This window comes from Dasypus novemcinctus, chromosome 10 (assembly GCF_030445035.2).
Source record: "Dasypus novemcinctus isolate mDasNov1 chromosome 10, mDasNov1.1.hap2, whole genome shotgun sequence".
NCBI classification, from domain to species: Eukaryota; Metazoa; Chordata; class Mammalia; order Cingulata; family Dasypodidae; genus Dasypus; species Dasypus novemcinctus.
The window spans coordinates 21,740,372-21,766,376 of record NC_080682.1 but is presented as its reverse complement, the minus strand read 5'-3'; the positions used below and the strand labels follow the sequence as shown (position 1 = coordinate 21,766,376).

The 26,005-nt window shown below is 39.9% G+C and overlaps 1 protein-coding gene and 1 pseudogene across 2 annotated transcripts in view; one reads left to right on the top strand and one right to left on the bottom strand.

Moving 5' to 3' along the window:
- Positions 1-11,407: 11,407 nt before the first annotated feature.
- On the bottom strand, positions 11,408-12,662 carry LOC101420470 (TBC1 domain family member 14 pseudogene; annotated as a pseudogene).
- A 6,621-nt stretch (positions 12,663-19,283) lies between these two features.
- LOC101420909 (fatty acid desaturase 2-like protein FADS2B) overlaps positions 19,284-26,005 on the top strand; it is a 32,328-nt gene continuing 25,606 nt past the window's right edge. For both annotated transcript variants that reach the window (XM_023592434.3, XM_004471069.4), the window contains exon 1: positions 19,284-19,744. In XM_023592434.3, coding sequence (XP_023448202.1) covers positions 19,418-19,744 — 327 coding nt within the window. In that variant the 5' untranslated portion in view covers positions 19,284-19,417. The remainder of the gene's footprint in view (positions 19,745-26,005) is intronic.

Below are 26,005 nucleotides of genomic sequence, written 5' to 3'. Positions count from 1 at the left end.
GTTCTCAGTTTGGTTCTGTTGGTCAATCTGTCCATCCTTATGCCAGTACCATTCTATTTTTTGCCACTGTAGCTAAGTAATATGCTTTAAAGTCTGGAAGTGATAGTCCTCCAACTTTGTTCTTTTTTAAGACATTTTTGGCTATTCGGGGCCCCAAGGCCTTCCAAATAAATTTGATTATTGGTTTTCCAATTTCTGCAAAAAGAAACCGTTGGGATTTTTATTGTGATTGCATTGAATCTGTAAATCAGTTTGAGTAGAATTGACATCTTACAATATTTAGTCTTCCAGTCCCTGTATATGGAATCTCCTTCCATTTATTTAATTCTACCTCAGTTTCTTTTAGCAATGTTTTGTAGCTTTCTGAATACAGGTCCTTTTTGTCCTTGATAAGTTTATTCCTATATATTTTATCATTTTCATTGCCATTATAAATGGATTCTTTTCTGATTTCCGCCTCAGACTGCATATGAGTAGTGTATAGAAATGGTATTGATTTTTGCATATTAACCTTGTATCCTGCCATTTTGCTGAACTCATCCATTAATTCTAGGAGCTTTGTTGTGGATTACTATGCAGCAGTAAGAAAAAATGAAGTCAAGAAACATATGAAAACATGGATGAACCTGGAGGGCATTATGTTGAGTAAAGCAAGCCAGATATGAAAGGACAAATATTACATGATTGCCCTATTATGAACTAAATTTATTAGGTGAAAAATAAATATATTATGTGAAATATGACTATGAGTAAAACTGCCTATGTAAGACTATTTTTCTTTGAAGCCGAACAAATGTAGGTTAATACTATAAAATGTTAATATCAGACAAAAAATTTTATTTGAAGGAAAGCAAACATAGAGTAAATACATATTATATTATTCCATTTATATAAAATGTAAATATAAATCAATGTATAAAGATGAAATTCTATTAGTGGTTATGTGGGGCTGGGAAAGGAATACTAAGGGATGTGGAGATTTTCTTTTTGGAGCAATGAAATTGTTCTAAAATTTTTTGTGGTGATGAATGCAGAACATTGTGATTATACTAAAAGCCGTTGATTACACACTTTGGATAGATCGTATTGGATATGAATGTATTTTCATAAAGCTGATTAATAAACAAATAACTGCAAAAATAACCAAAAATAGCAGCTGTGTATAGTTTGTTTTTTGTTTATTATTATTAGCAGCTACTGAAATAATGAAAATGCTCCAATAATGATTGAAGTGATGAATGTACAACTATGTGATTATACCAAAGGCCATTGGTTGTATACTTTGGATGAATTGTATGCTTTATCAATATGTATCAATAAAATTTATTCTTTTTTTTAAAACCTACCTTTCTATTGTGAAGAAGAAATAAAATAACACCTGTGAAGTAAATATCCAAATAATACGAACTCCATAAATATTAGCTGAATTTATTTGTCATCTTAAGTGTTTAGTCCAGGATATATCCAGGATATAAAATTAAAAGAGGGTGCTGAAATAATGGCAGGAGGCCAGTTTAAAATCTTCCTCAATGTCTTTGAATTCTTTGTCTCTTTGAAGACCTTAAAGATTCCAGATAAGATAGAATATCATGCTCTCCCACTTTTTACATTGTGATTTTTTTTAAATCACTGTGATGAAAGTAACATGTACTGGTAAAATTTTCCAACAGTAAAATATTAATAAGACAGAAAGTGAAAAGTAAAAGGTGTCCCTCTAAAGACACTCAAGACCTACTCATAGTTTATTTTATATTCTTCCAAAATTATTGTGTATTTCTGGAGTCATCTTGATTAACATACTGTAGGAAATGTTGCTCAGGAGATATCTTCCTACATACTGAACAGATAATCCTTCTTTATTTCCTTAAGATCTGCTCTGGTTCAAGAACGCATGCAGTGTCAAGAGAAACGGACTCACAAGCATCCCATCAGTGCCTACTAGAAACTCAGCAACATTCCAAGCCCTGGAGAAGGGTATAGTCATTAGAAAAAGAACCTGTCAGCACAGTGTAAATTCTGGACAGTAATCCCGAAGAAGGTAATAGAAATCAAAAACTTTAGAAAGGTAAAAATTCACCCTTTTTTGACTTTGTCATTATTAATATTTTAGTGAGATAAACAATGGTGAAAATTCTCAAAGGCAATTTGATAAAGTGTGTCAAGAACTTTAAAAACAGTCACACCCTTTGACTCAGCATTATTCACTCAAGGCATTTCTCCCACAGAAGTAATGGAGACAAATACTTACCTAAAATGACTTTCCTTACTGCATTATTAATGAAGGAAACATTTTGGGAATCATCTAACCAATAGTAGGGACTTTGCTAAATAAAGGATGGTACTTCCCTACTGTGGAAAATTATGAAGCTATTTAAAATTGTACTTTTCAAAGAATAATTTATAAGAGGAAGTTAAGGGGAAAGACATTAGGTGGATAAAGGCAGGATAAAAACAACACATATGATTTAATTTGCCTACTTTTATTAAAAGATATAAGTGTGTGTACATATTTATGTTTGTCTGTTAGTGTTAGTGTATACATATATGCACATACATAAATACATGCATATATATGTATATATACCTAAAACGAAATTGACATCTCCATTTTCCATGTGATGGAATTAAAGGAAATTTAAATTTTCTTCTTCTTTATATTTTCTACAGTCATAGGGATATACACAGAGGAGTAAAGGACCCTACCTTCAAACAGAGTTAGATACCTGGTAGAAGAGATACAGTTTACACATAAATTAACAGAAATATGAAAGAGAGTATGAGAACCATGACATCTGCTGTCACAGTCTATTTTTCTAGTAATAATTCCACATATTTTCCTTTGAGGACCTACCTGAATGTGATTCCAAAGAGCTAACCTCATCAGGGGACTTATGGTTCTTTGGGCTTAGTTATGAGCAAAGTCCACAATCCAGCTGGCTAACAAGCATCTCTTCCTCTGTCCACAGAATGAGAGTCAATTTGGGTCCCCTTTTTTTAATTGGTGAAGAGGTGTTCTTTCTGTGCACTTGAACTTCAAACCTCTAGCAATCACCAAGAAATAAATACATCTGGGAGTAAAGCCAAAAGGGAGGAGAACATGGAGTTGAGTATTCAGAAAGAGAAACAAGGATCAACTCTTGAAACAATATTTTTGCCCCTTAGATCCAGCCATGCAAGACATTTGTAGTCCTGGACTTTGCAATTGAATAAAGACAATGAATTCTCTTTTTACTTCATTATGTGAGCCAGTAAATTCCAACTTTTCTTGAAACAGATTGATTTGAGTATTGTCTTTCCACTCACGGAGTTGTTACTGAAATATCTAGCATCTCCCAAGTGTATGGCACCAGTTATTGACTCATGGGAAGAAGAGGTCACTTCCAGCTTAAGTGGCTGGATAAAGCTTTCCAGAGAAGAAGCCATTTGAGCTGGCTCTTTAAGGAGTAAAAGGGAGGGCAAGCATAAGAACTAGAAGCAAGCTGGGTTTTCAGGAGTAGTAAAGTATAAGATAGTTCATCCATAAGATACTTTTACTGAAGCAGAGAGTTTGTGTTGGGGAGAAGTAAGAAATAGAATAGGGCAAATAATGGATTAAGGAATTATCCTATGAACAATTAAAGTTCAATTAATTGAAAGTTTTTAATAAAGGCTGTGACCAGTTGATTTCAGAAAAAATAATTTAATTAGAGAGTTTTACTTAATAAAAGTGTAAAATGGAAATTTCTCGTTGGCACAATCACAATATCTCCTTCACCTCTCTCTTCCCCTACCAATCTCTTCCCAAGGAAATCCACAGCTAATTTCCCGGCCTTCAGTCTTCTACTCTCTGATTTCTCCTCCACACTTTTTCTTAGATGGACCTTTTAAAAATATATCTAATTTGACACTTAAAAAGTCATAATCTTCCCTGATATACATGCTGTAACATGGACGATTCTCAAAATAATTATGCTTAGTGAAAGAAGTATGACCACAGAAAGAGAGAGATATGAGATAGTGGGTGTGAGAGATATTATGATTTCAGCTTTTATATTTAGGTCATATGTCTATTCTGAGTTGGTTTTTGTATATGATATGACATAAGGGTCCAATTTCATTCTTTTTATTTTTTTGCTGTTAATTCTTCCTTGACTGGTGAAATTCACCAGTGAAGCCATTTGGTCCTGGACTTTTCTTTGTTAGGAGACTTTAGACTACTGATTCAATCTCTTCATTTGTTCTTTGTCTTCTGAGCTTTTCCATTTCTTCTGTGTCAATTTAGATAATTCATGTGTTTTTAGAAAGTCATCCCTTTTACCTAGGATATCAAATTTTCTGGTCTATGCCCTTATTATCTCTTGATTCCACTTTTTCCAGATCTCTAAGCTGTTTTTATACCTCATTATTCTAAATTCCCTGAAAGTTTCACTCTGTACTTCCAGCCTAAGTGAACATACTTCTCTATTGCAACTTTTCTGTAAGTTTGAATTAAAAAAAAAAAAGTTGAGTAATAATGTGAACCAAGTTATTTTGTTCCTAAATGACTGAAAACTAAAGACTTCAAATCCTTCTGGAAATAAAATAATTCCTATTTTTTTAAACCAAGAGATGTTACCATTTATCAACCAAACTCACCCAATTACCTACAATGATTCTTTTAAACTTAATTAGCTCTTTCACACATCCTACAATTCTTTTAAATTTAATTAGCTCTTTTACACATACACCTTCATATTCCATTTCATCAGAACATGAATCTTGTCACCCTTAATTTTTATAAAAATTATATTATTTAGTAACTACAAGATGTATAGTATGTATCTTAAATAGTAAATTTTTTAATATATTTATTTATTTTTAGAAATATATAGATCACACAAAATGTTACATTAAAAAATATAGGAGGGAAGCAGACTTGGCCCAATGGATAGGGTATCCGCCTACCACATGGGAGGTCTGTAGTTCAAACCCCAGGCCTCCTTGACCTGTGTGGAGCTGGTCCATATGCAGTGCTGATGTGTGCAAGGAGTGCTATGCCACACAGGGGTGTCCCCACGTAGGGGAGCCCCAAGCTCAAGGAGTGCACCCCATAAGGGGAGCCGCCTAGTGTGAAAGGAAGTGCAGCCTGCCCCAGAATGGTGCCACACACACACAGAGCTGACACAACAAGATGACACAACAAAAAAAGAAACACAGATTGCCGGTGCCGCTGATAAGGATAGAAGCGGTCACAGAACACACAAGCAAATGGACACAGAGAGCAAACAACTGGGGGGGGGGGTGGAGAAGGGGAGAGAAATAAATAAAATAAACAAATAAATCTTAAAAAAAAAATATATATATATATATATGTAGGAGATTCCCAAATGCCCTATTCTCCACACCCCCCACTTCCCACATCAACAACTTCTTTCATTAGTGTGGTACATTCGTTGCAATTGATGAATACATTTTGGAGCACTCCTACAGGGCATGGATTACAGTTTATGTTGTAGTTTACATGCTCTCCAAACCCATTCAGTGGGTTATGGCAGAATATATAATGGCCTGAATCTGTCCCTGCAATATCTATCAAGACAACTCCAAGTCCTGAAAATGTCCACATATCATACCTCTTTTTCCCTCTCCCTGCCTTCAGCAACTCCTGTGGCCACTGTCTTCACATCAATGACATCATTTCTTCCATTGCTAGCGTCGCAATAATTCTATAGTAGAATACCAGTAAATCACTCTAATCCGTATTTTATTCCTCCATCCTGAGTACCCTGGGATGGAGATGCCTACTCCACCTCTCAATTGAGTGTGGATAGGACTTTCATGCCCGCAGCTGTAGACTCTCTTGGTTCCTTGGTGTGGTGGTTGTCCATCTTCACCCCCCTGTCAGCTGACCTGGGTGAGTCCAACGAACTGGAGATTAGGTGCTGCAACACCGCTGAGGCTCAGGGCCCAGCTGGCACATGGACAGCCCAGAGAATCAAGTCTCCTGGGCATACACCAACCCCAGCACCAACCACGAGTTCAGTAAAAGTGACAGAAGAGGCATGTGTAGAGAAGTCACATCTGAGTCCAACTCCATCACTCTCAAAGGCACAAATTCCAAAGTAGGGACCATTGGCAAGGCACTGAACTCCAGAGCCATCTGGAATGACCGTAGGACCTGGGTGTCTCTGTGGCCCTCAGGAGTACCACTACATGAGGTTGTATCTACTTTGGCTGTCTTGAAAACCTGCTAACTAGTAAATTTTAATGCTATGCTCAAGGTTAATGTAATAGGAGATGGAAATAAGATAAAAAAAATTCTACAATTAAAAATAAAAAATTAATTCTAAAAATTTCCAAAATCCTCCACAGTCTCCCCTACTAACACACCATATGACTCACTATAATAGATTGCTACCTTCAGACTCAAAAACCTATCTAGATCTTGCCTCTGGGAGAGTCGACTACAAGACAGTCAGTTTAATTTTCCTTCTTCACTCTGAAACACATACACATACACCCACACATATACACACAGAGACTTAGGAGAAGTACCATCCAGATCTTGAGAAGCACAAATGTTAGTCTTCTCTTTATCTGAAGAGACACGGAGAAAATAGATACTTATTCTCTAAAAAGGCCACAGAAATAACAAAGAAAGGGGAGAAGGAAGAACAGAGGGAGAAGGAGGAAAAGAGAGAAATAGGGCTAAAGAAGAATGAACAGATAGGCAGAAAAGGAGGGAAGGAAAGGGAGAGAAGTAGAAGATAAGGAAAAAGATCAAGACATCAATTGTGGGAAGAAGGTGTTATTTGTTTCAATAAATCACCTAGTTAAAATAATATTTGTCCACAAATTTGAACCAATGCATCTGAACAGTGTGAAGGAAGGGTGATAAAGACCTCTAAAATGTGTCTTCTGTGACCTGGAGGCCAAATAATATTACAGTATGCTCATAAAGCTGGGGAATATGGACCAAGGACTGCATGAAGCCACAGTAAACCATCGTCACTGAGCAGGAGGCAAAATGGCCATGAAATTTGAAAGTAAAAGTGCATTTACCAGCCACTTGATGCATGACCCCAGAGCATGCATTTATTTATTCAAATCTTAAAGAATCTAAAGAGGGAGATTTCAAGAGGCCACTTCCATCTCCATCACTTCTAAGCTGTCTAACTCCTGGCACAACATTGCATCCCTCTGAGTCTGATTTCCCCTCTCTGGCAAATGAAATTCATAACACATATCACACACCACTCTTGTGAGAATTAAGAAGCAAGTAAAAATGATGGATGCCTGGCAAATGCTTGACAAATATCTCTTCTTTTTGCTTTTTCTCTCTACAAATGGAGTACCTGGAAGACAAAGGTCACCAGCAAGGTTGAGTTGAAACTAGGTTCCATCTTCCTGGCCATTCATGAGTTTATTCACTTATTTAACAACTTTTTTTTAAACAATTTTACATGACTTTTATTTAATAAAACCACATATTTACAATTCAAAAAGTCCTAGGTTTGATATACTTTACTAAATAAAATTAAAGGTTAACTGTACAAGCAATTAGAACATGATATGTAGCAAGTATTACCAGGATTCTTCTATTAGCAAACTATTTAAAATAGTCAAAAACTGAGCAGTTAAAAAGTTCCTTTTAAAGTGAGTGTTATATTGGGCTTCAAATTTCAGGGAGTTCTGGATCACAGAGTGTTTCAACAATGGCAATGGAGGGATACTGGTATGGGATACCAATGACAGGTGATATATGGCTGACAGGGAGCTGTACAGAACATATGTCCAGGGTGCATGGTAATGTTTGGATATACTCATAGTGGCAACAATTAAAAACCACAGCAGGGGAGGTACTGGGTTCCTGGCCAGTGGTGCTCTGTTGTGGTCCCTAGGGGAGCAGCGACAGTCTCCCAGGTACAGCGGCGGGGACCGGGAGGGAGTGAGGGTTCAACAGTGAGCCCCTGATGCTAATGACTATGCTTGTGAGCTGATAAGCCTAAAATAAGAACAAGGCCTAGAGCAACATTGTGCCTGGGAATTTCCTCCTGTCAGCCTTCATGTTACTCAAATGTGGCCAGTCTCGAAGCCAAACTCAGCATGTAAATGCAATGCCTTCCCCCTAGCGTGGGACATGACACCCGGGGATGAGCCTCCCTGGCACCGAGGGACCACTATCAACTACCAACTGATGATGCAACTGGAAAATGACCTTATACGGAAGGTTCAATGTGGATCAGCAGAATATCCCTGTCTACATAAAATAACATGACTTTAAAATGCTGTTTGACCTAAAGTAAGCGGGAAATGGAAAAGAGAAATGAGTTTATATGGCTACGAGTTTCTAAAAAAGAGTCTGGAGGCTGGCAGAAGGACTGCCCTCATGCACAACTGAGCAGAGTCAGAGAGACAGATAAAGCAGATACAACCCCCAGATATCGGTTCCTTCGAGGGCTAAAGAGACCCATGGGAATTATGGTCATGGCCGATGGGGTTAACTACCAGGTCAGATGGCCCCTTTTTGGAACTGGTGTTTATGTGTGATGAATCTGGACTCAGATGGGATCTTCCTTCATAAGACTTTCATGCTAATGTGCTGGAGGTGCAGTTAATGTTGGGGTTTAAGATATATTTAGGGGATTTGAATCTCTGGACTGACAATGTGATAGCCAGGTCCTGAGCCTCAACAGACTCCAGCACCTACAATATGATGTATTGGACTTACCACACTCAGCTAAGATGGAGTTGAAGAAGGACAACCACCACACCATGGAGCCTAGAGTGATTACAACTGAAAGTGGGAGGATTGCATCCAACATCCATGTGGAATCTGAGCCTCCTCTTGACATAGAGGTGCAATGGACACAACCAATCCGATGTCCACATAGAAGAGGTGGCATTGGATTGGGAAAAGTGGACATGGTGGCTGATGGGTATGGGGAAAGGCAGGAAGAGATGAGAGGTGGAGGCATCTTTGGGACATGGAGCTGCCCTGGATGGTGCTTCAGAGGCAATCACCGGACATTGTAAATCCTCACAGGGCCCACTGGATGGAATGGAGGAGAGTATGGGCCATGATGTGGACCATTGACTATGAGGTGCAGAGGTGCCCAAAGATGTACTTACCAAATCCAATGGATGTGTCATGATGATGGGAACAAGTGTTGCTGGGGGGGGGGGGGGGGGAGAGGTGGGGTGGGGGGGTGGGGTTGAATGGGACCTCACATATATATTTTTAATGTAATATTATTACAAAATCAATTAAAAAAAATAAATAAATAAAGTGAGTGTTGTTTCTACAGGGGATTCCAGGGACTGGTGGAAGACACAGCTCTCTGCCATCAAGGGCAAGCTGCACAAAGGTCCCCAATCTGAAGTCCTCGGTTCTGAAAAATCAGTGGCATGTGACGTGGGGAACGCAGGTTTCCACCTGTCTCCGCTTACGTGACCCCAGGGACAAGAGCAGCCTGGCTGTGCTCTCCAGCAGCCCCATGGAAAGGTCACAGGCCCCAGGCAGGCACCCCGCAGGGGACACGTCACCCTGACTAGCCCTCTTGCGGGCCCTGAGGCCATGGAACCCTTTTTCTGAACTAAAGCCTGGTAAGTATTCCAGCTTGGCCCAGGATCCTGTTTCAAAAGTCAACGCATAAATGGTGCTAGCGAAGAAATGTAAGTCAAACTGCTTGACTAAAAACGTTAAGAGCTGGGTTTTGGATGCGTGTAAAATCCCGCCAATCATCCTGAACGGCACAGAGCCCCTTGCTGCGTCACTTTCTGTCTCGACTTAAGCAACATCTTTATGTACAGTAAGAAAATACATACATCCTCCAAGAACAGAAAGTCTACGTCACGGCACAGGGGTCAGCGCACCTGGGAGGAGGGCAGCACGCGCGGGCTGTCCACACCCCACCACGCCTGCCCCAGCCCGGGCCACGTCACCATCTCGCCGTTGGGGTGGCGCAAGCCGGGGGGCCCCACACCTCCAGGGGAAGCCGGAAGCCTGCGCCAAGAGGCCAGGTGGGCCGGAGCTCAGGGGCCCAGGAGCAGGCCAGAGGTTGGCTCTGCAGCGCCCTGGAGCACTCAGGGCAGGAAGGGAAAGGCTGCTTCTGAGAAAACGCCACGGGGGTCAGAGGCAGGGTGAGGGTGGGAGGACACCCCACTGCGACTTGCTGCTGCACCTGGAGGTGTCGCTTAGGGCGTGGCAGGTACAGAAATCCTAGAGAAGACCTCCGCAGTCAGGCTTTCGAGGCCCTGACCCAGTGTCCCCATTCCCGGTTCCACGCTCAAGAGTCTAAAAACTAGACCCAAGCTGTGGACAAGTCCCTGGGGGGCAGGGAAGGCCTGCCCCGAGCGCCCCTGGGTGACCTGCGCTGCCCTCTGCCCGTGTCTCCCTAGCACCGCCAAAGGCCAGGACGCCAGCCGCTCCTGGGACCTGTTTGCACGGTCGCCCGCCTGTCCTTCTGGCTGAACTGGGCAAAGCCTGGCCCTGTCTTTGAATCTAGATAATCAAAGTTCTTAATACAAAGTTCTCAAAATAAGGAAAAAGCTACAGCAAAAATTTCCTAATGGAATGGGAGAAAACCCAGCAAAAAGGGGGGAGGGCTGAGGATTGAGAATTCTGACGGGCCTGCCCAGGACTCTCAGGCTTGTGTTGCTTTACTCAGTAGTAAGATGGTTTTTGAAGCAATATTTTAAAGCTAAGTGCATGAGAAGGGATTCACTGGCACTTAGGACTGGTCCGAATGTTCCGGTAGAAAGACAGAGGGGCATCCTGGGCTGTGCCTCCGGTACCCCGGCCTCCGCGGAGAAGAGCAGGGTGTGAGAAGGGGGGCCTGACCGTCTCCCTCATCGCTGCTCCGTCAACGCAGGGGAGCGAGCGCCAGGAGAGCAGGGGTCCGCTGGCGCCCACTGGGCAGCCTGACAAGGTGATTCCACTGCAGCAGGGCGGCTGTGCAGCCACCGCGGGGCAGGGCCTTCCCTGGAGCCCCGGAGCACCTTCAGCCGCTTTCCTACGAGCCATTTTCTGTAAACGCAATCTTTGGTGGATGGCTTTTAAAACACGACTTCAGCTCCAGAAAGATGACGTGGGTGACTAAATCATCGCTCCCTTTCTTAGATGAGCCCACAACATCTCTGAGGTCCCCCAAGGAACACTTCTCATGCATCTTGGCTAAGAAAGATCGTAATGGACTTCCCAGGAGTTGACATAAAAGCATTACAATTAATTAGCTTCTGCTGAGACAAAGGGTGAACTAGCCGGCGTCCTCCTCTACCGCCGTGCAGAGCGTGCAGTGGTTGACTCTCGCAGTCCCAGCTCCTGGTGCCACTGGGCTTCTTAAGGCTATGCCTGGGGATAATTCTTTAGAAGTTTTGTTTTAAGGCCAACTCCAATGCCAGGAATCACACATGAAAGCAACCCCTGCTCTTCTCAGTTGCCGGCACGTCAGTCTGAAACAACTGGTGCCGCGTGGATGCCACCGTAGAGCCGCGCGAGCGTGGCCGGCGGCCTCAGTGCCTGAGGGACGGGCTGCCCTTCTCCAGCAAAGAATTCCTCCGAAGGCAGGTCCTTGGGCAGCTTGGTCAGGAACTGGGCGACGTGGATGAAGTCCATCTTGGTCAGAATGTCCTCAAACAGCCTCAGGATCCCCAGGGCCGTGCGGAAGAGAAACTCCTCCCCGTCCCGGCAGAACACGTCCCATATCCAACAGGCCAGGTCGAGGGGCAGGGACTTACTGTACAAGGTGAAGAGCCAATCAATTAGGTAGATGTCTGGAGTTAAGTTGTTTTTCTTGAAATGAGCAAATAATTTCGGCAAGTTTTCTTCAAAGAATACCTTAAATGCAGCAAAATAAGTCAACATAAGGCCATGGTCCACTCGGAAAAACACCATTTGACATGGTTTATTCAAAAGATTAGAAAAAGCAATAAAGGCAAATAAAGGCATCTGCAGTATCTAAGTTCAAAATCAACACTGCTGCTGTAAAGGACATGCCCTGAACATAGCCCACATCCTGTCGGTAACAAGTATAAGCGCCCAAAATACTGTGCAACATGTCATGATACGGACCACCCTGCTGGAAAATGCAGAGATTAGGAAATGTTCTAGAAATGTCCAGTTTAATAAGTTCAAGACTGGCTTCTCTGTCTGCTGCTGAAAAACTGGCATCTTCATTCTCCACGTCGGAGCCTCCGTGCTCAGGAACCGCCACCTCTCCTTGGCTCGGGCAAGGCAGATGTCAAAGAGCTTGTGGGTGATGTTTAGCTCGTTGCCGATGGCCAACCTCCAGACTTTGCCTCTCACACTTGGAGGGATACCCTGCCACCACAAATCTCGAACTTTTCTTGAAGACCACATCGTTTCCCAGTTAGGTAAAATCTCATTGTTCCAAATAAGGACAGCGTTCCCAATGCTTTCTTCTAATCTGCATCTTTCCTCCAGCTGCTTTTTCCTCCACTGGGCTTCTTCGAGTTCTCCTCTCTTGGCCTGCACCACCATCTCCTCATACTGCTGCCTGTGTTTCTGAGCCTCTTCCGCTGGTTTCGCTGGGAGATTGGCGGGTCTGTCTTCTAGGATGAGTGCAGTGGTGGAAAGTGGCTCAAAATCAAGATTCTTCCTCACATTCTGCTTGGGAGAGGGCAGCTTGTTAGGTCGTCCAGCCTTGTCTTCACATTCCATGAACGGGGCCTAAGTGGCGCGCAGCCGGTGGCCCCATGCCCGGGCGCAGCAGCAGGCCTCCTTGGGCGCGCGGCAGAGCCGCCTATTTAACAACTGTTTAGTGAGGACCTATCCTATGCCAGACACTATGAATAGAATGGTGAACAAAACAAGCACATTTCCTGCTCTCCTGGTGTTGCAGCAAAGCCAGGATTTCTGAACCACAGAAAAACTCAAAACAAGCACTCCAGAGAGATGGATGAACAATTGTATTACATGCAAGCTCAGAGGAGAGTCAATCTCCAAATTCTGAGCCCCGTTTTTCAGTTTTCAAAGGTTTATATAGGATTTATATGGGATCAGCATGGCTTTTGCTCATTGGCTAACGTGCTGCTAGGTGAAATCTTGCAAGGGAGGTTACAGAAGCAGAATGCAGGTGCAAGGTTGTGGGCTGATTTACAGAAGCAGGGCAGGGGGGAGAAGTCACTCATTTGATATCTTTCTACTAGATCATGTTTTCACAGGTTGATTTACAGAAACAGGGGGCAGGAGTTATTCATTTGCTATTCTCCTGCAAGGCCATGCCCTCACAGGCCAATCCACAGAAGCAGGGGCAGGAATGACTTGTTAGATATTTTTGCAAGGTTATGTTTTTATTTCTCCACACTGGACCTGGAAATTAATCCCTTTCTCTTTCCTCCAGCTCTTCTCATCTCTCATCGATCAGTCGAAATTGGAATCCCAGATGTGCATGTTTCATTTTTTCAGGAACAGGTCTTCATTTCTTTGTTCTGGTCATGAGTTAAGCAGCAGCTGAGACAACAAAAGTCAATGCTTCAAGATGTGTTCATCAGTTGTAGCAAATGTACAACACTAATGAAGGATGTTGTTGATGTGGGAAAAGGTGGGAGGGCTAGGGAGTGGGGCACATGGGAATCTCCCATATTTTTTATGTAACATTTATACAATCTAAGTTTCTTTAAAAAAAAAAAAAACGTTTAAGTTTATTACAAAAACAAAGTCAATGATTCTTTGAGTCTGGGAGAAAATGAGGCCATGTTACCTAGCAGAGCAATCCCTGCCACTGGAATTCTGTCTGTGGCAGGACTAAGGCCAGGCACTTGCAGGCGGACAGGGGACCATTTGAAGGCTGGGAGTGTCTGTGGGTAAAGTAGCAGTTCCTGAATGTCTGCATGAGACAAATGAGCCGCTTTCAAAGCAAAGGCAGCAGTAGCTATTTGGATGTTTTTCAAACAAACTTTGTTGAAATGACAGAGAAGCACTTCAAAGCCCTGTGGAAAATGGGTGTGCAGTTTATAGCCAGGGCATGTCCCAAATAAATGACTATCTGGAAAGCAGATTGGCAAGTGATAATAATAGCTACAATTAGATGCATTTAATGTTAAACCTCAAGGAGCTTAAAGCACTTTATAGACAGATAGGTAGATAGAGTCTAATTACAGTGAGTCAAGAGAAGGGTTGAAACTCCTAATAGAGCAACATTCTATATTGTTCTGTAACTAAGGCAAATAAAGACACTACAAGAAAAGAAAATTACAGACCAATCTCTCTAATGAACATAAATGCAAAAATTCTTAACAAAATATTTGTAAATATACTGCAACATCATATCATAAGACGTATACAACATGACCAAGTGGGATTTTTTCATGATGTGCAAGGGTAGTTCAATATAAGAAAATCAATCAATATAATGCACCACATTAACAAATTGAAGGGGGGAAAAATACACGTGATCACCACAATCAATGAAAAAAAGGCATTCGACAAAATCCAGCATCTTTTCTTAATAAAAACACTTTGAAAGATAGGAATGGAAGGGAAATTCCTCAATATGATAAAAGGCATATATGAAAAAGCACAGCCAACATTATACTCAATGGGGAAAAGTTGCAATCATTCCCTCTAAGATTGGAAACAAGACAAGGATGTCTACTCTACTGTCACCATTGTTACTCAAAATTGTGTTAGAAGTTCTAACAAGAGCAATTATACAAGGGGAAAAAAGGCATCCAAATAGGAAAAGAGGAAGTAAAACTCTTTCTATTTGAGTATGATATGATCCTATATTTTAAAAATTCTGAAATGTCTATTACAAAGCTACTGGAGTTAATAAGTTCAGCAAAGTGGCAGGATACAAGGTCAACACGCAAAAATCAGTAATGTTTCTGTATAGTAGTACTGAAAAATCTAAGAAGGAAATCAAGAGAAAATCTCCACTTGCAATAGCAACAATAAGGCTCAAATACTTAAGAATCAATTTAACCTAAGATGTACAGGACATATATGCAAAAAGCTACAAAACAATGCAAAAAGAAATCAATGAAGACCTAAACAAATGGAAAGACAGTCCATGTTCATGGTTGGGTAGACTAAATAACACGAAGATGTCAATCCTACCCAGACTGATTTATAGATTCAATACAATACCAATCAAAATTCCAATAGCCTCCTTTACAGAAATAGAAAAGGCAATTACTAAATTCATTTGGAAGGAAAAATGTACTTGAATAGCCAAAAGCATTCTAAAAAAGAACAAAGACATGAGAGGAATTTATCTGGCTGAACTTGAAACATATTATAAAGCTACAGTAGACAAAACAGTATGATACTGGTGTAAAGATAAACACATTGATCAGTGGAATAGAATTGAGAGTCTTCAGAAATATTCCCTTTCCTCTATGGCCAGCTGGTTTTTGACAAAACTACCAAGTCCATGTTGACAGGACCAAACAGTCTCTTCAACAAATGGTGCTAGGAGAACTGGATCTCCATAACCAAAAGAAGGAAAAGAAGACTCATATCTCACTCCCTGTAGCAGTTTGATATTATTGATGAATTCCAAAAGGAAATATTGGATTATATTTATAAACTGATCTTTTCCTCTGGGCATATTGATCATATCGGACTCATAGGTTTACTTGACTACATAATAAACCTCTTGTGCCAGTTGGACATTGAGTCCCCACCCTTTGGTGGGTGGAGACTCACAGATAAAAGGCATGGCAAAGGACAAACTGGAGGTTTCTGATGTTGGAGTTTTGATGTTGGAGTTTGATGCTGAAGACTTAAGATGGAGCCCTGGGAAGTAAGCTCACAGAGGAAAGAGAAGTCAGCCCCAGGAAGAAAGGAATCTTGAACCCAGAGAGAAGCAAGACCCTGGAAGGGAGGAATCCAGGAAGCCTTAACCCTCACAGCCATCAGCAGCCATCGGCAGCCATCTTGCTCCAACAAGTAAAAATAGACTTTGGTGGGGGAAGTAACTTATATTTTATGGCCTGGTATCTGTAGGCTCCTACCCCAAATAAATACCGTTTGTGAAAAATAACCAATTCCTGGTATTTTGCATCAGCACCCCTTTGGCTGACTAATACACTCCCAAATATCAACCCAAATTGGATCAAATACCTAAGGATAAAAGCCAGGACCATGGAACTCTTAGAAGAATATAGGGAAACATCTTAAAGACATTGTGGTAAGTGGTGGTTTCATGGGCTTTATACTCAAAGCATGCACAACAAAAGAAAAAATAGATAAATGGGACCTCCTCCAAATTAAATACTTTTGTACATCACAGGACTTTGTCAAAAGGGTGAAAAGGCAGCTGACTCAATGGGAGAAAATGTTTAGAAATCACATAATCAATAAGGGTTTAATATCCATGATAAATAGGAAGATGTTACAACCCAACAATAAAAAGACAAACTTCCCAATTAAAAAATGGACAAAAGCCTTGAGTAGACATTTGTCCAAAGAAGAAATACAAATGGCCAAAAGACACATGAAAAAAATATTCATTGTCACCAACAATTAGTAAAACGCAAATCAAAACTACAATGCAATTTCATTTCACACCTATCAGAATGGCAACTATTAAAAAGACAGAGAAGTACAAGGGCTGGAGAGGATGTGGAGAGATAGGAAAACAGGAACACTTACACACTGTTGGTGGGAATGTAGAATGGTACAAACAGCCACTGTGGAGGACTGTTTTACAGTTCCTAAAGAAGTTAAATATAGATTTGCCATGTGACCCAGCAATACCACTAATGGGTATATACCCAAAAGAACTGAGAGCAGTGACATGAATAGACATCTGCACACCAATGTTCACAGCGACATTATTCACAATTGCCAATAGCTGGAAACAACCTGGGTGTCCATCAACTGATGAATGGATAAACAAGTTGCGATGTATTCACATGATGGAATATTATGGCACTATAAGAAGAAATAAAGTCAGAAACCATATGATGACACGAATGAAACTAGGATATATGTTGAGTGAAGCAGGCCATACACAAAAGGACAGATATTATATGACTGTGCTACTATGAACTAAATATAGTATGTCATCTTATGGAGTTACTAACTAGAATATGGGTCACCAGAAAATAGAAAGAGGTTAGAGAATCAAAAGCTAGTGGTTAACTTGTGCAGAATTGGTAAAAAGGATGTGTGTTAATCTTTGGAAATGAATAGAAAAGTTGGAAGCCCAACGTAATGTTTGTAACTAGAAGTACATGGGTGTGAAAGTGGTTTAAAGGGAAAGTCTAAGGTCATGTATATTGCTAAAAGGAAAGCTAAAAATTTAATATGGAACTATAAAGCATAGTAGAACTACATGTGAAGTATGAATATGAGTAAAATTGCACATATAATACTGTTTCTCTTTGAAGCTGAACAAATATATGTTAATACTACAAAATATTAATATCAAACAAAAAAAAAGTAACACCACTATGCTAAGTGAAAGAACCAGTCACAAAGTGCTACATATTGGGTGATTCCATTTATACTACAATGTAAACTATAATCATGTGGTGCAGCAGTGCTCCAAAATGTATTCACCAAACACAATGAATGTGCCACACTGATGAAAGAGGTTGTTGATGTGGGAGGAGTGGGGGAGGTGAGGTATGGGGTATGTGGAACCTCTTACCTTTTTTAATATAACATTTTTTGTGATCTATGTATCTTCAAAAAATATAGTAAAAAATAAATTCTCATAAAATATATAAAAATATAAGTCAATTTATTAAAGATAAAATTAGATAATTATTATATAGGACTGGAGGATGACTGCTAAGGAGTGTAGAGTTTTTCTTTTTGGAGTAATGAAATTGTATAAAATCTTTTGTGGTGACGAATGCACAACATTGTGATTATACTAAAAGTTGTTGATTATAAATTTTGGATAGATCATATATGTGACTATATCTCAATAAAACTGCTTAATAAATAAATAATGTGCAATAATAGCCAGAAATAACAGCTATGTACAGCAGAGAAAATATAGATAGATTGAGAGGTGAAGAATTTTCTTGCTTATTTATGTTTTTTGTTTATTATTATTATCAAAATAATGAAGATGTTTATTACTTTATTGAAATGAGAATGATTGAAGTGATGAAATGTGCAACTATGTGATTATACCAAATACCACTGATTGCACACTTTGATGAATTGTATACTTTATTCATACATATCAATAAAATTGATTTGTTTGGGAACAAATGTGGTTCAAGTGGTTGAGCACCTGCTTCCCACATGGGAAGTCCCAGGTTGAGTCCCCAGTGCCTCCTAAAAACAAAGTCAAACAACAAGCAAACAAATGAAAAAAAACAATTCAGGGAAGCCAGTGTGGGTCAGTGGTGGGGTGCCAGTTTCCCACACACAAGGTTCTGGTTCAATCCCTGACCCCAATACCTCAAAATGAATATTTTTTTTATTTGTTTAAAAAAACAAATCTCTTTGTACATAAATCTTGGACTGAATTATTGATGATTTAGTTAGGTTACATTCTCAAATATGAGAATGTGCTTCTTCTAATATTTCATGCTGCCTCTTTCATAAAAATTAAGACCTTTCCCTCCACCACCACCCAAGAATCTCTTATTCTGCCTTGTTTCTAAACCACAGAGTCAAGTTCTTGTTATATGTGTCTAGACTCTAGGTGAGGGAATTTAAAAAAGAAGAAAGAACATAGAATCTAGAATCAGGAAATTCAGAATTCAGGCAACGACTTCTCATTCCCAGGATGATTCTAGCAAATTATACCTGAGGTCTTCAAGCTTGTTTTCTCTTGGAAATTGGGACACTAACAGCACCTCCTTCATAAGACTGATGCAAGAACTAAATGAGATAAAGTGTATGTGATAAGGGATCTGTAAACCATAGAGTGTTTTAGCAAACATCAACTGCTATTATCTTTAGGCATGATTACAGATTTAGACATTTTTAGTAGGGAACTGAAAAAAAATACTAGTTTGGGTGGATTTACTCTTTTGGTAAAATGAAACCCAAATATTTCTTTTAAAACAATTTAAAAGCCCCAGGGAGAAACAACAGCTGTCAAAAAGACCATTTCCCAAGTCAGCCAAGCACTCATGACATCCTGGAGACTTTGAAAGCTTTTGCTCACATGTTGCATGAAAAAATCTAACTGTCTCCTTTCACGGGCATGTCAGAAAGCTAATGAACCCAACCCAGCAAAATGCAGTGTAGAAGAATCAGCCAATCAAAGCTCAGTCCCTCCTCCCCAGGGGCAGGCAGCAACATCCAGCCAGTCAATTGGTTCCAGCTCTTAATTAAGGGACACGTAAAGATGAACTAGGATGTTGCTACTGAGCCCAGTCTTCAGGGAGAGGAGACTTAGAGAGAGAAAAGTGGCAAGGCAGAAAAGATTCAGGAGAGAGAGGTGAATAAAAAGGGAGGAAAAAAAAGGCATTTTAGGATTAGAGATTTCAGGCATCAACCAGAAACCCTAGGGATTCAATGAAGATGAAGTTTGAAGAAAAGTATGTGAGCAATGGGAACCTCATAGAAAAGAGTCAGCAGCACCTAGCAGAGAAGCATCACACAAATGAGAAACAAATAGCAAATGGGGAAGCTAAAGCCTATGTAAAACAGGAGGCAAATGGGAAGCTTGACATACCGAGGAAATGCCTCAACACTTACACCTGGCAGGAGATCAAGAGGCACAATGAGAAAACCGACAAGTGGCTGGTGATTAATCGCAAGGTCTACAATGTCACCAGGTGGGCCGACAAGCATCCAGGTGGGCAGCAGGTCCTCAACCACTATGCTGGGGAAGATGCCACGGTAAGACATTCCAAAGCTCTGCCTTCTCTTCCAGCTTTGGGTGGCTGAGAGCTTGGCTCTCTTCCCAAAATCATTCAGGTAGGTGTCTGGGCTCCACAATCATTCATCTCCTCCAAAACCAATCTTTTGGGATTCCTATCCACTGAGAAGAAAATAAAACCCCAAGCTCTAGCTATTATGTGTACCAGCTTGGAGATAGTCTCAGATGCTGACAGTGAATACTATGTGTACTTTGTCTTTTGTATTGTTTTTGTTTTGTTTCAAGAGGGGGGGTCACTTTCTTATAAGAAGAAAGTTACAGATAGGTGAGTAAAATCAGGGGGAAAAAGTCTGTATCCATGTAGAAATTTCTCAGATTCTCATATTTGGAGTATCAAAAATAAAAAAGAAAGTGACTGATCAATGAACATCAAAATGTTGTTTAAGAAAATGATGAAAGCTTAAAATTACATATTCTTTTAGAGTTTGCAAAACTCTTTTTTGTATCCTATAGCTCACTCAGTCTTCTCAAGGTGATGCACATGATACAATTATTTTTTTTATGAAAGAAGAAACTAAAATTAGAAAGTTTAACTGACCAGCCCAAGATCACCCAGCAGCAGATATGGGATTTCAGAACTTACTAACTTTCAGTCTTTCTACTTTGCTTCACTCCTCCTTCATCATCCACTCCTCACTGAAATTGCTAAGGGAAAAAAGCTTTAGTGTATATAGGGTACACATGGTTCCTAAATACCATAGACATGTTCAAAGGCAGCATCTCTTTTGAACTTCACCATGCAAAAAGTTAATTTATCCCCATATTACAAATGAGAATATTGGTGTTCAAAGAGGTAAATAAAATAGCACACAGCCAGCAAATTTTGAATTCAGATTGATTTGACTTGATAAAGCCTTTGTACCTGGATCCTTAAAAATACAATGCTTCCATTTAATATTAGATAGGGAGGTCTCCCAAACCCTTAATCCATTTAGAAATCCCATTAAAAATATTCTAGAAGGAATTTCTTTTAGACTTGGTTTGGAATTTATTCTTCTTATTGTACAGGTGAAGGAATAGACAGTCAGAGGAGTTAAAAAACTGCCCAAGATCAGAAAATTAATGTATGCTGGAATAGAAATTTAAATCTTTTTTTTTTTTAACTGTGCTGTTCCTGTTGTTCTCACAGTTTAGCAGGTAATTTCTCCAACTGATCTCAAAGCACAGGACTGAAAACATCATTTCATTAAGCATCAGTCTGTAGTTTGTACCTCCCTAATCAGAATGGGATTTTCAAGTACCTGGCAAATTGGTAAAGTAGACACAATTTTGTCTCTTGATAATTTGAACATCCTTTCCCCCAATTTCTCATTCCCCTTCCCTAACTGTATCCTTTCTTCTTCAACTATCTGCCTATCTTGATTCTTTAGTCACATGCATGCCTTTTTAATATGCCATCCTTTACCCAACTACCTCTGCCAGGTATGATTTTTTAAAACAAAGTTCAGATTTTCCTTAGGTAAATAAGCCTGAGCTTGTAGCATTTGCAAGAAGATCCGTCCTGTGTAGGAATCCAGAGAGCTAAAGGTGGAAGAAGCAGAGAAGGTAAAATTTGGGTGAGAATAACAGGAGAAAGATTGATGAAAAAATACTGCAGGTCTCTATGTAGCCATCACCCTCACCCCCAAACACAGAAAAAATATGGACAATGCTTTTCAAAGAAAATTCACGGAATTAACTCAGAGGATGTGTTCACAAGCCTGAAGACCTTCAACCACCTCAAAAAATTCCCTATAGTTTGATTCAGTTTGATTCATCCCAGCCAATAAGTCTAATTTATCCTGCATCCAACTCTAGCCCATGAGGAGGAATTTATTTATAAAACAGAAACAATCCAAACCTTGGGGGAAAATAACTATGCAACCTTAGGATTCATATATATCAAGAAGAAAATTCAGAGCACGGTTAGCCATGTACCTTCGACTTTAGGAAAACAAACCCCAAAATGCTCAAAGAAAAGATTCTCCAAAGGAAAATGCCTCATGAAGAATGGGAGGGCTGCTCAGAGTCCTGGGAGTGTGAGCTTTGGAACCAGTTACAGCAACCTGGGAAAGTTACTGAAAGGCCCTGAGCCTCAGTTTCATAAATGGAAAGGGGATTATCCATCTCATTGGTTTATGCTGAATGCTAAGAGGCACTAATGCTGAGAAAGTATTTAGCACAATGCCAGGCAGGTGATAAAGGTTCACTACATTGTAGCTGTCATTACTTATATAACCAGCATTGTTTCCTCAGAGATATGATGATTGCCTTCCACTCACCACCAGCTTAGAAATTCTGATCATATTTGGTGTAAATCATTGGAAACAGAAGTGTATGTGGTGGAGAAACCTCACACTCACTAGTGAAGGAGCACAGGACATAAAGTCAGAGGGCCTGAGATCTATGCTGACTCTCCAACATAAGGGCTATTTGGGAATTGTGCCTGAGAATCAAGGGTAGACCAAAATACAGCCTAGAACCCATACCTGCACTGCCAGGAAGGGGTGTCTTTTTCTTACTTACAAAGAAGCCCCTCTCTGGGCCTTAATCCTCTTTCTTAAATGTGAATAATACCCTATACAATCTGTATTACAGGAACATTAATTCATTCATTCATGGAGTCAGACATTCTAGAACCTTTGCTGGGAACCCAATCTAATGGTTAATAGTAGTTTTTTAATGAGACAGTTCTGCTTTGCATCTGGGCTCCACCACTTAAGAAGGGTGTCTTAAGAAGGTTGCTTAAGCCCTTGGAGCTTCAGCGCTCTGATCTAGAAAATCAGCATGACAATACCTTCATCTCTACATTGCTGAGAAGTCAGGGGAGATAAAATATATAAAGTGCTCCATATGGTGTTTGGCACAAACTAAATATTCAGCCCTGGCTGTATTTTATTATTATTTAGATTTTCCAAGATGGGTTATAATTTCCCCAAAAAACTTTACTAAGAAAAATAAATCCAGAAAACATAAGCAGCACATAATCTCTTATCATTGCACACTTTAGCATGTGGATTCTATGACTGTTTGCAAACCATATGATTTTAAAACTAATGGCACACTGCTAGTAACTAGAGTCAGACCCAGGAAGGGCTCACCTGGGAAAAGTCAGAAACAACCCATAAATCCAACAATAAGAATTGATTTTAAAAATAACAGTATATCCATATAATAGACTATTTTGTAATCATTAAAATGAGGGTTACATAATATTTTGATGATTGGAAAATTCATAGGAATAAATAGTAGGCTAGAAGTTTTGTAAAAGGCAACAGTATGTTCTGCACTCCACAAAAAAAAAAAAAAAAAAGTGCATCTTGTCATGCATGTACAGAGGTAGAATGTCCAGAACAAAGAAAGCAGTTTTATTGTTCTGTGTGCTGGCCAAGCCCTCTCCTTATCTCTGGACACTGCACTCTAAGAGGGACGCTAAGAAACTGATGTTCTTTCTCATGAGAGTCACAGGGAACATGACAGGAAATAAAAGCCAAAAACTTAGGGGGAATAGAGCAGAGCCTGTTTCAACTATTTGGAAGCCTACTATTAGACTTAAACATTAGACTTATGTGTATTTCCGAAAGAGGAGTATCTCAAGTGGTTTGGGATGAGCACAGCCAACAGAGGCAAGGTTGTGATGGAGAGCAGAGAGGATATGTACAGAGGTGGAGTGCAGATATGATTAATGTTGTGAATAAGCATATAGCAAGAACAGGCTTCCCAGCTTACCCAGTTCCTGTGCTTAGAACAACATTGGCAAATAGTACATGCTCAATTAATGTCATTTATTATCATGGTGTGATTATAAGAAGAGGAGAAGTCAGAGGAAAATCAGAAGGATCAGGTGATGGGCAGGGGAAGAGAAGAGGAAGAAGAGGTGTGAAAGGACCTTGAGTGCTGAACTAAGGAGTTGCTTTTTACCTTCATGTATGTCTTTATCTCCTTCCATTATACAGAATGACACTTCTCTGCACAACACCTCTTCACCCTCATTATCAAACAGAAATCATCCCAGATTTATAAGCAGTTAGTGAATAGAAAGTATTAATCAATAATTGCATCTTTTCTGGATTGTCAAAATTCCATAAGTGATCTATTTCTGAGTGATGGTCAAGTTTAAAAATAGGTAGAGAAGTAGGGAGAGAAGGGTGTTAAAGTGCTAACAGATGAGAATGGGCCATGAAGAAGAATGAACTTGCTTATAAACAAGAAAGACCAGGAGTTACAGGAAGACAATTGCATTAGTCCAAGTACTTCAATAAGGCATGGACAGCAGGAATGGAGAAAAGGTGGTGGATGTGAAAGCTATATAGGGAGACATAATTTATAAGGGAGGATGAATGAATGGATGAGTAAGCAAGATGAAGTCTACAATGACTTATGGATACCTAGTTTAGGCAATTAGGTGGGTGGTGATATCCTTTACAGGATATGGAAAGCAGGAAATGAGCAGGTTGGCAAGGGAGAGCAGAGAGAGTTTTGGGCCTGGAGCTTAGCTGAAAGTATCATAGAAAATTAAGTCAGAATATGGTAGGGCTTTCTAATACTGAAAGTTCTCAAACAATGGAATGAGTTGTAGTGGAAAAATAAATTTCTGATTATCCTGGTGGTGAAGGAAAATCTAGGTAACTTCTCTGCTCCAAAACAGCTTTCCCCCAGGAGGGCAAAGACTGCTCTCTAACCCCAAACCAGTCTGTTTTCAAGTCACCCTCCATCTGAAATATGAGGACACTGTAGTTTTAGTCAATGCCTCAGTGCAGATGAGATCTGAGAAAGGAACAGAAGAGGAATTACACAAAGATGTGGGAGTGGGGGCCTTCATTGGTGATTCAGTATAGAATATTCTGGTGAGCTCTTCATGGTGAGTAAATCTGGGTCTGTACTATAGTATCCTGTTTTGTGACCACTTACACACTTGACCACTGGTGTTTTTCTTTCCTGAATTTACATTTCTTAGTAAAACTCTTTTGGGAAGTTTTGACCCATCACAGATGAACTAAGAAATAATAGACAATCACTACCATTTATGAATTTTTGATTCCAAAACATAAGCTCTTAACCCTGAGACTAGGTCCTTGATAAAGATTTTAGAATGACTGAATAAATGAATGAATGAGTTGTTGGATGAATGAGTCCATGAGGTAGATTGGGTATTATTATTATGCACATTTAAAGGAAAGCCTGAGAATTGGAAAGATTAACTAATTTGCCCAAAATGACAAAAGCTAGGCCACAACTACATCACAGTGTACCTTAATGTGAGTTAGGAAAAGAAACACTCTTTGGGTAATTGCAACCCAAAGGGTCTAGCTTGGCAAACAGCACTGGCTGGATTTCAGCCCATACACACATACACACCCCTTGGCCAGGTGTTTTTGTGCAGGGCACAACCTATATACAGCTTTTAAGTTGTAAATGAATAATTTTATGTCAGGCCTTCTGACTTTATGTCTTGGTGTCCTTCTACCTAAGGATCATGATGCTTTTAGAGCAAAGCATGTCTCTCCATCCTCCAGTAAAACACAACAACAAAAAAAGGGATTTCCAAGCTATTTGAAAAAAGCTAAGTAAGAATCACATCTTTCTGATTTTTTGACAAGCTATAAGATAAATTTATGAATAGGTTAGGGAGTAGATATGATTATCTAAGGAAGTCAAAAGTCTAAAAGATGAAAAAAAATTTTAAATATTTTCAGAAAGGCTAAACAATGGAAATGAGAGCTTATAGAATAAGTAAAAGGTCAGGAACTGGAAATGTCTTGTTTTAGGCCTACACCCTCTGAGCTCAATGCTTTGGTACCCCAACTCCCAGTTATAGAAATGTGATATTCATCCTTTTATTCTTGTTTTCCTTTATTCATCAGGCATCTATTGATCACATGCTATATTCCAGGCATAGTGATACACATTAGATAAACACAGATTAATACTTCCTGGTCCAAGTTTCAAAAACCTCTTAGACCATTATGATGAAAAGCTCTATGAACAAAATGTCATGGGAGTCCAGGAGAGATCATGAGCAACTTTCCAAAGTGAGTTAAGAAAGCTGACATGAAGAGACTATTTAACCTGGATCTTGAAGGATAAGGAGAAGTTTTTTGTAAGGAAAGGGGGGTAGGTGGTCAAGGCAGAGGGAACTATGTGTGCAAAGCTTCAGAATCATAGAGGGGCATGGAGTTTATTGACAGGGGAGCAGTCTAGTGGAGAAGATAGTGTATGAAGGGTATTGGTGGAAGCTAAGT